General features: G+C 37.2%; 2 protein-coding genes across 2 annotated transcripts in view; one reads left to right on the forward strand and one right to left on the reverse strand.

Moving 5' to 3' along the window:
- Positions 1–234: 234 nt before the first annotated feature.
- LOC139721533 (threonine aspartase 1-like) lies at positions 235–7,223 on the forward strand. The gene is made up of 10 exons (XM_071632847.1): positions 235–265; positions 925–992; positions 1,769–1,837; positions 2,225–2,345; positions 2,838–2,922; positions 3,522–3,699; positions 4,401–4,529; positions 5,212–5,407; positions 5,988–6,139; positions 7,116–7,223. Exons 1-10 carry the CDS (start codon positions 235–237, stop codon positions 7,221–7,223), a joined length of 1,137 nt encoding a protein of 378 aa, XP_071488948.1.
- A 4,114-nt stretch (positions 7,224–11,337) lies between these two features.
- LOC139721534 (carboxypeptidase A2-like) overlaps positions 11,338–12,951 on the reverse strand; it is a 30,577-nt gene continuing 28,963 nt past the window's right edge. Inside the window, exons 12-13 of the mRNA XM_071632848.1 lie at positions 12,422–12,506; positions 11,338–11,543 (exon numbers count right to left, since the gene is read on the reverse strand). Of these exons, the coding sequence (XP_071488949.1) occupies positions 11,338–11,543; positions 12,422–12,506 (291 nt within the window). The remainder of the gene's footprint in view (positions 11,544–12,421; positions 12,507–12,951) is intronic.

The following is a 12,951-nucleotide window of genomic DNA, read 5'->3' on the forward strand; positions in this document are numbered from 1 at the left end:
TGCCTATTTTTAATGTACACTTGTACATCAATTTTGATAAGTAAATTCTAAATATCAATCAATTGCCAATTAAAATTAAATAAAAGATTTTATTCACTTTATTAAATATTTATCTGAATATTACATATATCTTTGAAATCCAAAGACTTCATAATATGTTTTTTATTCTACACAATTGCTTGGCTTTTTGCAATATATTGCGTAGAAGCCTAACATGTCAGCTTACATGCCAAAATGTCATGTGGGATAGTCGGAGTGCATCTCGGTAAGAACATGATTTCCCGGTCTTCACATCTCTAGTATCATGATAACTTTATCATACGTAACAATTTCCTACATTTCAATTGTCTGATTATGATGTGCAGCGACAGGGCAGGGCTGTGTAGTCTAGTTAACCAGCAGCTGAGTATACCGGATTCACACACCGACACGAACGCGTCGCGTGAGGGAATGCGTGTTGCGGTCGCTCCCTCCCTGGCCCGCGCCCGCCCGGGCCCGGTGCGGTGAGGGTCGCATGCTGCTTGGACGTCGCGACGTCCAAGCAGTATGCAGCAACATAGCATGCAGCATAGTCGGCCGTATGGGTAGGTGCGTATTTGCATACAGTTAGACCGACTAGGCGCTGTGTGTCCGCCGATTCTGTTGAGCGACAGCCCGACAGGACGACAGAAAAGCACCCAAATATTTTTGCTTGTCTGTTGTCACGATGTACATATACCACGGCACTGCGCTAGACAGTAGAATCTAGATTCTTTATGTGTAACTGCAACAAAGTGTAGAAATACTAGAATTGGCTTCTAAAGGCTGCTTGTGGCATCCGTTTGTTGTCTGTGTGGTATTTGTTATAAATGGCTTATTTTCAAAGCTAGACACACATGGGACTGAGCATAATGTCTGCTTCCTTCAATTCAACAATGTTTGCAGGTGCTGGATACCATTCTCCAGACCGACAAGAAGAGTATCGAGAGGCCATCAACAAAGCATGTCAGGAGGTGATTACATCAGTGATAATACTTAGACATACCGATATCCTCTTATTATGAAAAACTTGCATGTGTTGAGTGTTGATAACTATGACAGCATCAGTAGACAGTATAGGCCTGTCCAGCTGGTTGTTACCATTCCTTATTTGGCAATGGTTTCTGATGCCAAAAATAAACATTGTTTTACATTCTTTTATTGCATCCAGGCATCGGAGTATTCTAAAAAGGACTTGAAAATGGAATCATTTTCTATCTACATTAATTTGGGATGATGATATTTTCCTTTCATATAAGTATGACAGAAGAGTGAAATTTTATGCTAATTTTGTTTTGATTTTCTTAAAAACTTAGTGATCCTTTTATGGAAGGGAAGATGGACTGATTGATGGTTACAAAGAAGTCTATGAAAAGAGTACTTTAAAAAAAAAAATCTTAAGAATCAAAGAAGTTGAACAAGATTAACTATTTCAATGTAAAGCTTTCTAATAATGTCATGTTATGCCATAGTATAATATGGAACAACGTGGTATAATAGTAGTATAACAATGTTATGTTACACCATATAATGCATAACAATGTCATGTTATACTATGGTACCATACACAAAATGAAACCAGTCATTGTTATCTTTTATTTATGAAGAGTTAAAATATCTTATCATTTCTCAAACTGTATTAAATCATGTTTGTTTGCTATTTGACCCTGATGAAACATAACTAGTGCTGTTAATTTACTTCTTTTAAAAGATTAGACAGTGATTATTTGACTTTTGCTTCAATTTTCAGGCTATATCTTTGCTCAAATCTGGTGGGAGTGCTGTTGATGCAGTCAGTGTAGCAGTTGCAGCTCTTGAGGTAATAAAAATTTTATGCAGTTTTAAATGCCAAAAACTGTAACAAAGCCTAAACATTGCACATGGGAGGAAATGGGCTTAGATTTATGTATCGTTTTAAATGCAGTAAGCACTATACGGCAATCATATCAGCCATGGTGCTACCACACTTTGATCATGTCAGCATATTATGCATGAGAAGTAGACTCAGTCACTGGTATTGAAACATGTTTTGAAACTTCATGAGATTTGATCAAATTCAAGTTCGATGTCATTGTGTTGTTCCAAATCACATGTAAAACAACTGCAGCAAAACTTGACATTGTATCAGTAGATTGTTGGATGTCTCCATGGGAGATATTCAAACATGCCACTTTTTTGTTTCTCTCTCTCTGTAAATATTATGAAGGACTGTCCTTGCACCAATGCTGGCATTGGCTCAAACCTGACACTTGATGGCAGCATTGAATGTGATGCTGGTCTGATGGATGGAAATTCTATGCATTTTGGAGCTGTTGGTGCTCTGTCAGGTAAGTCTTGATTTGTTGGCTCGTCATTCAAGTAATTATTGTGAATAATAAGAGACACAACAGCCATATTTCTATTTGATCTTTTGATTGTTTTTAGTTTGTGTATGGTATGTATAATGCAATTTTCTGCTACATTAATGACTGTCCCATCATTAATTCTAAATGGATTGTAAAGAGATTAGATTTGAAGACTAGGAATCCTGATATTCCATCTACAAAGTACAAAAATCAAAGTTCTCTGGCCAGTTCCATTTCTAACTTCCCTTCCTTGGTACAATGCCATATTGTCCAAAACGGAAGTGCTAAATCACTTCCTACAAAGACCTCAGACTACTGATTACTTTCTCTACATATACATATGTCTTGTGTATACTGTGTACTTCTATAACATATAACAAACATGAAATGGATTGTGCTATTTTTGTTTGCATGATAAAGAAGATGAATGAACGTTCCACTACTAATTGATCTACGACCTTAACTTCTTTGAAGGTATCAAGAATCCTGTCAAGGTGGCTTATACCATGGTGCGTGAACAACAGAAAGGACTCCTCTCCTTTGGTCGCATTCCTCCCTGGTGAGTGACTTGGAGTGCCTTCAGTTGTCCATGATGTGTGTAGTCAGGGATTGTTTTATCATTTGCTCAGCTGCATATATGTTACCATTATCTGTGAATATTTGTCATTTCTAGAAGGTGTCTACAGTTAGTAGTTAGAAGCTGTCTTAGATTTTCTGTTCCACAGGTGTTTTTATAGATATCCATGTGTTAGCAAATTACTTATATTTTATCATATTGTTGTTGTTGTTTTTTTCTCGGCAAGGGGATTTTATTTACTTGTTCAGTTATAGCTTACCTGAGCAAAATGGCTCGAGTTAGAGATTGCCATCATTCACTATTCAGTGTACCTAAACTTTGTCACATATTCATATTCTTAAAAACTTGGTGGCTAGATGTTGACCAAACTTTGCTGGAATCATTATTTAGGAAGTGAATTCATAGTTTATACAAGTGGTGGTGGAGCCCCCCCGACCCTGTGGGTGGGGCCAATACTCTTCTTGAAAACTGTGGGCTGGATCATAACCAAACTTGCTAGGAATCATCAATTATAGGAAAGACATTATAGTTTTTACAATAGGTGGTGTTGCTCCAGTGTGAACAATATTCTCTCCATGCAGTGTGCTGGTTGGCAATGGTGCTCTACAGTGGGCCAGTGATAATGGGTTCAGGGAGGTCAGCATGTCTTCACTTATCACACAGAGGGCGCTGTCTTCTTATCGCAAACACAAGAGGCGTTTGGTTGAGGTCGCCTGTGAGGCTCAGAGTAACAGAGAAAATGTTGCAAAACAAGCAAGAGTAAGTAATCAGGAACTTGACAAACAAAAGGAACAAGAGACATAGTTTGGATATACCTTGGATATAAAAGCAGTGAAGTCAACCTACTGTAAAAGTGGAAATTTTCGCGGTGTTCAAATTTTCGCGCATTTCGCGCAACCAGAAACAAGCGCGAAAATAAAAGCACGCGAATATTTTTGCTTGCCATATGTGCCTGTGCGTGATGTCTTAATTCCGCGGAATTAAAAACACTCGAAATTCTTCCGACCCGGCCAAGCGCAAAAAATTAGTCACGCGAAAATATCCACTTTTACAGTATTTCCTTTTCATTCTTCAGAATGTAAGATGCAATGCTATTTTTTGTTGTGCCTGTACAGGTATTTTGTCTGAAATGGCCTAAGGTGGTCAAACATACAATGAGACTGTCAGATAATGTGCAAAGATTAAAAAGATTCTTGACTTCCCAAAGTGTACACTTGACATACTTTAATCAAATATTGTGATATTTTCTGTGGACAGTTATCAGTGAGATGTATGATGATTTAAAGTAAATTGTTCAGAATATGAACTGATAAAATGCACATTCATGATTGAGTGTTTTTTTTTAATGTCAGTAAGTATTGTGCTCTTCTTTGTTTTTTCATCAAGGAAATGACCAATTTATTTCTTTCATCATGTACTTGACTACTTTCCTGGGTTTTTTTTAATTGTTGTTTTTGTAGATGACGAGTATGAGTGAGGATGCAATGCAAGACACTGTTGGAGCTGTATGCATGGACAGTCATGGTCACACAGCCAGCGCAGTATCTAGTGGTGGAATAGTGCTCAAACATCCAGGAAGAATTGGCCATGTAAGATTTATTGAACTACTATGCAACTGTTTTGATTTTAGATATGTCTTCCTTACACGGGAGAGACCTGTCATACAAAGTTGTACTTTTAGTTTAGTGTTTGGATCATATTTAGATAATGACTTCCTAAATGATACTTGCTCCTTTGATAAGATTATTTTTTGCATTTTTTTTTTTTTTTCAAAATAATTGCTGTCATAAATTGTACCTTTTCAGAAAACCAGTCAGTACCTAAAACTACCCCTGTGATTAAAAATTTGTCAAATTCAGATGTGGGTTGTGGAAGAAATGTGTTAAGCTGTGTAGCTTTCAATTACATTGTTATATGAAAATCGATTTGTCACAAATGGCATGATGTGCGTACTCAAATGACTGTGTCAGACTGTCACTACATAAACTGTACTGTCTGTATTACATTCATTTACCCTGAGCAATTTCCTAAGTGAGATCTGGATGAAAATGATCACTGTGCTTTGAACAGATGGACAACTTTCTCGTATTAATTTTACATTAGTTACCAATAGTACTTACCTTGGGAATGTTTTATGAGTGTATGTGTGTGTATGATAAGTATGTATGTGTCTGTCTGTCTATATATATATCCATATTCTTGCCCTGTGAGTTGTGAGTACGCATGCACACTGAAATGCTTTTACTGCTTTGTCTTATGCTTTGCTTTCAGGCAGTGATGTTTGGATGTGGATGCTGGGCACAGTCCCACAGGCAGTCTTCCGTGGGTGTTAATGCAGCATGCAGTACATCAGGTTGTGGGGAGCAGCTGATGAGATGCTGCTTGGCTAGAGCGTGTTGTCAGGCTGTGATTGATGGGGATGATCCTAGTGCTGCAGTCAGCTCTGTCTTCCAGAAACAATTTTTGAGTGAGCATTTCTAATGTTTAACACCAATTTAGTGATTATGTCCAAGACGGTGACACGACGTTTGCTCCTGCAACAATTGCTCGGGTCTTGTTCTCTCCAAGGACTGAGGGCTAGGGTTAGGGTTGTGATAGGGTTTTAGATTTAGTTTGTTGTGAGGATTAGGATTGGACTAGGTTAGAGGTGTGTTTATGTGTGGGCTTTATGTTTGGCTTATCATGCAGATATTTCATGGGAGCAATCGTCACAGGAGCAAATGCCAAGGAACCATCCAAGACTGGCACTTAAACTGCATTCATTTAAATAAATCATACAGCAAACATGCTGGCTTAAACACATTTCAATTCCAGATTATGTTGTGGATGATGGTAAGTTCAAGGACTAGATTTTATTGCCGAGTGTTGCTGATGGCTGGCAATTTTTAATTGATATTTTTATTGCATTTGCAGAATTCAGGACATTCATATAACAACATCTTTTTTTTAATGATTTTCTATCTGTTTCTGTATTCAGTCATTCAAATGATGTGTATTTATATCAATGTTCATTTAATGGCACTTCATATCTGACAACTTACATGTAGAATCTCCACTACTTGGCGATGACTCCCCTAGACTTGGGGGTGCTTTAACTCTTCAATGTGGTGATGACACCAGCAAGTCTGAACTATTGTGGATTCACTCTACAGAGAGCATGTGTGTTGGTTACATGGACACTGGACTGACAAGGCCAAAGGTAAATTGTGGATCATTTCTTATCAATATCAGCCAAGTTTTAAGGTGCAAGATCCTTCCACCTAGCACCTGCAGCATTGAAGAATAAAGTACCTAATCATCTCAACGAGATTGATAAAGTAGATGATTTTTAAAAATCTTTTCAAACATATTTATTCAACCTGTCGATGGTTACGCTATATGACAAAGTTTTCTCTCCCTCATCTATATTTTTCATTGTTTCCATTTGATCTCTCCTCAAGTGTGCAAAGAGAGTTAAATTCATTTTTGTGATTTTGCTCTTTGAAAAGTTGTATTATTATTATTATGATTTTTATAGTTAAGAAAGAATGTGATGATGATGATGATGATTATGATAATAATAATAATGACAATAATGATGATAATAATAATAATAGTTATAATTATTATTATTATTATTATTATTATCATTATTATTATTATTATTATTATTATTATTATTATTATTATTATTATTATTATCATCATTTTCATCATCATCAACATCATGAGCACCACCATCATCATCATAATATTATAATTATCATCAGGTAACCACCAGGAGGATTAAACTTGCAATGACTGCCATAGATTTGAAATGTAGGTTACCCACCTCATAGTACATGTTGCATGTCAAATCAAATTCTTACAAAAGTGAAAAGAAAACAAAAAAAACAGACATATACAAATACTGTTCATTGTTACCGTTAAAGTGTAAATCTTTGCGGTGTGGAAATTTTCCTGCAGCCGTAAACTGGCATGAAAATAAAAGCATGCAAAAATATTTTTGCTTGTTGTATGTACGGCTTTTGTAATGTCTTAATTCCACAAAATCGAAAAAACAAACAAACATGAAATTCATCTAACTTTCCGAGCGCAAAAAGTATTCCTGCAAAAATATCCGCTTTTACAGTATCTGTTTGAACAGGTGGCCAAACTGCTGATAATGGTGGCCTTTCTATGAATACTTTCCCTAGATGGTCATTTCCAGATTGCCTAAAGGAGCCCGGGCAGGCAAAAGCTTTACTCTTGGAGGGACGGTTTTGTGCCCTGGTCCACCAGACCCTGAGCCAAAGCCAACTTGATCAGTTTGAATCACAAAGGTGAGTGCCTAGCATGTCAAAATAGTGTTTGCAGTATGTCTAAGCAATGAGTAATACTTGTTTGGCTGTGAAGTCATCACTTTTGCTTTTACCAACTGATGCCTCTGCCAATCCAAGTCTTTCTCTTTGGCATAAAATCATAATTATTACAAATTCAGGCAACTTGTTTTTTGAAAAAATGTATTGCAGAAACACGGTACGGTTTCTGAGTTAACTTGCCATTTGTCTTAATGCCAGTAGTGAAAATTTCTCCTTTGCTTGTACATGATTAAACTGAGAATTGCTCCATTGACACATTATTTTTTTTTCTATTCTTTGTGTGTGTGTGTGTGTGTGTGTGTGTGTGTATGTTAACTTCTTGCAAGCTGGTATTTGCATGTGGAAATATTTTATCAGAAGGATAATGGCTATATACTGCATGGAACCCTTTTAAATGCAAAGCTCCACTTTGTTGTCCTGTCCAAGTGTATTTAGGCTCCCTAGCAGGTGGAAATTCATGTCGATTTGCCACTCTAATTGGTGATAGGTCCCTCTGGGATTTGAAGCAGGAACTTTCCATAACCTAAAGGACAGCAATTGTTTCAGTTACAGTGCCCATAGCATTTGAGACCAAAATATTGACAGCTATTTGGATGTGATATGGTACAAGGATGATCAAAAAGCATGATGTAAGAGTGGGAGAGACTGGTAAGCCTACATGGATCACTATTCACTGCAACCTTGCATTCGTCTGTCACAGCTCATCATCAATAGATGACAACTTGTCTCTGCTTGTGTTTTCAGGATCCTTCTAGCCCACAATTTGGGCAAAGTCCAGGTTGGCACCTAACTCTAGGGAGTGGTCATCTGTTTTGCCACTGTTAGAATGTCCTTCAGTCATCACTTAGAGGGGAAATGAGGACTGACATGTACTTGAAATACACTTTGTTGGTTTAGACTACATTAGCTTATACCCCTCCTTTCATTTGCTTGCTGATGATGTGTAAAGGATGGCTCTATGTGAAATAATTACATAGAAAATGCACTAATTTGTTTTCCTGTGTACTTGCGGTTGCACAAACAAATCTGTTTTATATGTGTCGTGCAAAGCCAATTGTTCATGCCATCAGAGTTACTTTAACAAATGTGTCACATGTGAACGTGACTGTCAGCATCTAATTGATTGGCCAGTGATTGCAGTTTTCATGCCAAGTTTTTGATGTGACAACCACCAGCGTAATCCCCATCAGCCCCAGATGGCTGTGTCATTTAGATGCTTGGCTCATCAGCTTGACAGGAAGGCAAGATGATGAGACAAGGAGTTTTGTAATGTTATGGTTGGGAGTCTGTCACACTGATTGAAATGTGGCAATCTCTATCATATAGTAAACATCACTGCTCAGGGGAATTCATGCAGCTGCTTCTGTTGACCTGTAGTGTTTATTTTCCTGGAGTGGAGATATTTTGAAGTCGTTGCCCTTCATTCCACACTGAAGAGTATATTTTCATGTACTGTTGGTATTTCTTTTCAACATACAATGTATTGCCAGTCAAGGGCAAATTCAGTGCCAAACATTGTAATTCAATGCATGTAGTGGCCTGGGCACATTCAGAGAGTGTTTTAACACTGTGTGAATGATAAAGTCACAAGTTTATTTGTTACCATTTGATCCTCTTTTTGATATTTACATATCTGGTATGTATTTTTAGCTCACACGAGCCAAAGGCTCGTGTGAGCTCAGATGGTCTTTCATCGTCCGTTGTCCATTGTTTGTTGTGTGTAAACTTATGGCATTTTCAACTTCTTCTTGAAAACACATTTATGGATTTTCACTAAATTTGGCAGGTAACATCTCTAGGGTGATAGGATCTCAATGTGTTTGAATGACCACTATGCCCACCCCCCCCCCCCAGCCCTCCCAGTAGGCCCCAAATCCCCCAAATAAGGAAATGTTTAAAAATCTTTTTCTCTACAACCTGAAGTGATTGAGATAAGTTTAATAATGCTGTGGTTAAGTACAGTAGCAAGTGCAGTTTCAAGTTTGTTCATGGCAAATGGGGGGGGGGGGGGGACCAAATTGGCAGCCAATTTTCACATTTTCATCTTTTCTTGAGAATGCTTTGTCAAACTTTCCCCAAATTCAGCAGTTAATATCACAAGGATGATTGAATATATATTTGTACAAATAGGCGCCGTAACCTCCTTGGGGTAGGGGTGAGGGATGACAAATTAGGGCCAATTTTTGCATTTTCCTTTCTGTCTTCAAACTGTTAGATTTCATTTTTCTCAAACTAGGGATGTAATATTGCAAGAGTGCAAGAGTATTTGTACAAATGGGGACCAAGTCACAACTAAAGGCCTTATAGGGGACAAAAATTTCCAAAGTCTCCAACGTGGTTACTCTCTTTTTCTCTCTCTCCCTCTCTTGGACACCAAATGATAGAACTAGGCCATTTCTGTGATTACCGTAGAGGTGGATATTTTTGCATGAATGATTCTTTTTTTTTTTTTTTTTTTGCGCTCGGCCAGATAAGATGAGTTTTTAATTCCATGGAATTAGATATGAACAACTGGAAAACATAGCAGCAAAAATATTTGTGTGCTTTTATTTTCATGCTGGTTTCTGATGAAAATTTCAGCACTGCAAAAATGTCCACTTTTACAGTACAGTGGACTCCCGTCATAACAAAGTCCTCAGGACCAGCAGATTTCTTTTGTTATGTCGAAATTTTCATTCTACCCGAACAAATAAACAATACAAAAACATAAGAGCTGATAATTTTGCGACCTGGATTTTTATTTTGTTGTAACTGGAATTTCGTTCTAACCGTGTTTGTTATTATGGGAGTGCACTGTTTGTATTCTTTCACTTAGCAGGTATTATCCTTTTGTAAAATAAAATATGTATTTGTTGAAATTGATACCATCATTCCTCTGTGGACTCAAGACTTTTTTTTTCCACAACCTAAGAGTTTGTACATCTGATGATTTTCTGAGACAAAAAAAAAAGCTTGATTGAGACAAAATGATCCCAGTTAACGTTTAAAGGGATGGTATAGTATTGGTGGAGATGAGGAATGTGCTTTTGACTTTTTGCAAGATATGTATCAAGAAACCACTCGTGAAATAGTTCAGAGCATACCATTCTAAGAGGAATTCATAGTTTATTTGATGAAAATCAGTTTTGGAATGGCTTAGACATCCAAAAACAAAGTAAAACAAAGCAATCGGAATAAAAGGTTGGTCCCACCTTTTATTAGGATTGCTCTGTTTTGGGTATCTCAGCCATTTCAAAACCAATTTTCTTCAAATAAATGCTGAATTCCTCTTGGAATTACATTATCTTTCATATTTCATATGAGGTTTCTCATGATCTCACCCTGAAATGTTAGAAACCTGAAGTTAGGTCTCAACCAAAACTATACCATCCCTTTAATGTTCCTTTTTGGTGAAAGTCTGCAAGAATGCATGAATGGTGAACTTGTGATACTTGGGTGAGTGGTAGACCCACTAGGTGTCTGGTTTGACATACAGGAGACTAAGATACGTTGACATTCAAGTAATTGGAACATTTATTTTTCCAACAGTGAAGTCAATCATAGCTTGATGCTACTAATTCATATTTGACATTCATGTACATGTATATGCTATTATTGCACTGGTTAAAGATTTCTAGTACTTATCTGCAATTTCATTTTCTCCAGTTTCAGGCCCAAAGTTATGACATCATGTTGTCATCCTAATTTGATGTTTGAACAAAAATCATAAAAGAGGTAGTTTGAAAGGCAAGGAAGTAATCTTACTTTCATCCAGGATAATTCTAATAAAGTCAAACTTGTAGATGATAAAGTAAATGATAGTCCGCACTACAGCTGATCATCAAATACCTACAAATCATCAAATTGCCATGAACTCTGAATATCAGACAGAAGTAATCCTATAATTTTATTCCCACACAATTCGCACATATCACAGAAAATAATTTTAAGATCAATGCATCAAGTCATTATGTATGCTTGGTACAGTGTACAGATACTTAGTATGTTTTGTGTGATTTAAAATGTCTTTTAATAGGACTGGAAGACTGATGAAATACTCAACATGCCACTGGTATCATCATGGATCTGATGCCAGGACAGATTCTCTGACGAGCGTCTCTCCCACCACTCTCATGGCAGCGTAGATTTCCTCGGCGGTCGGTTCGATCTGTGTTTCCGGGAGGAGGAAGCCATATTTGTTTTCATCCCTGAGCTCAATGATGTAGCTGTACCTGGCCCCCAAGATACCAAAGCCCCAGTCCTCGCTACCTCCACTCGCTGGGTCTGTAGAAATGACAGTCAATAGATTATCACAATTAGGAATGCATCCCAGACAGTGTTTTGCTTTGAGAGTTGTCTACCACTTCCAGAGGCATTGAAATGAACCCTTGTTTTTATACTTTATGGCCATCCAAAGTATGTGAAGTAAAATTGTTGATAGGGTAAACTTTTCGTGTTTTGGGGGTTTGGAGTAAAGTACATTTGTAATTAGACTTGATTGATACTTGATATGTCCTTCACTAGAGCATTCAGTTCATTTCAAACCCTGCTGTAGACCCCAGTTAAAGATAGAATAAACTTTCTTTTATGTTGAAAGACATGGGAAATGTGTTTCTTTAAAGATGACTAATAATGTAATGAGATTATGTAGTTATGCAGCATTACATATTGACATTGACAGTGACATTGATAACCATGCCAAAAACAACAAAAAAAGGTGTAATTCTATTGTACAGCGGGGGTGCCGGAATTTCTTTCATGGTGGGGGTATTGAGATTAATGGTCCCCCCCCCCCCCCCCCCCACCCCAAAGGTATGAAAAATTGCAATAATCATTTTGGTATTTACCTCTTGTTGCACTAAGTTCTGTGTCATAATCATATGACTGTCCAGAGTCTTGCAAGAAAATGCTGATCTTTTTGCTTTTTTTTTTTCTTTTCAAATTTCAATGCCATTTTCATGTTCTTGGAAAATATTGCGGGTATTGCATGTTCATCATTCTGCTCAAAAAATTGCAAAGAAAATTCTTCTCCCACATAATCCCAAACATGCAACATCTAGATAATAGCTGAAGCTAAGATCACTATCGCCACACGTTGACAGCAGAAAGGGAATCCAATGATCAAACTGTATTGTTTGGTAAACTGACACTAGTCAACTCACACAGGTCTGGTCCAGACTCTCCCACAAAGTAGTCCATATTATGGGTAGCTTTGATAGCATCTCTTGCTGCCTGTGCTAGATTGTCCTATAGGTTAGAAAACAGAAAAGAAAGACAATGCAAGTGTATGATTATACTTTATATTATCAAGATTATTGATTCTAAGCAGATGTTGAATAGGTTTTCACACTCAGTCATGATTCATGTATCTCAAATCTTCTCTCGCGGCTAAGTGATTTTTCCGGTGGAACCATTTTTCATGTTTCATAGGAAGGAATTCTGTCTTTGGGGATGTGATATACTGTATATGGCAAATATTTCGCGAGTCTAAATTTTCGCAAATAAGGAATTCCCAATGATTTCACGATTGGTTAAATTCGGTATCGTGGAGTCCTGTACTAAATGGAGAGATGTACGTAAATTTCACATTTGGATCAATATTGTCGCATGTCTTTAATTTTGCGAATAGCACCCAATTCACAAAATTCCTGAAAATAAAAACTAAAAGTATCAGCTTGTAAAACCTGTATGA

Source organism: Diadema antillarum, unplaced genomic scaffold, assembly GCF_040938485.1.
Source record: "Diadema antillarum isolate AM-2024a unplaced genomic scaffold, OU_Dant_1.0 scf00000145, whole genome shotgun sequence".
NCBI classification, from domain to species: domain Eukaryota; kingdom Metazoa; phylum Echinodermata; class Echinoidea; order Diadematoida; family Diadematidae; genus Diadema; species Diadema antillarum.

Bases quoted from the DNA above. Each gene is read 5' to 3' on its own strand.
- LOC139721533 (XM_071632847.1), top strand. From the start codon at position 235: ATGTCATGTGGGATAGTCGGAGTGCATCTCG. The intron at 266-924 runs GTAAGAACATGA...CAATGTTTGCAG, and splicing joins GATAGTCGGAGTGCATCTCG to GTGCTGGATACCATTCTCCA. The intron at 993-1,768 runs GTGATTACATCA...TTCAATTTTCAG, and splicing joins TCAACAAAGCATGTCAGGAG to GCTATATCTTTGCTCAAATC.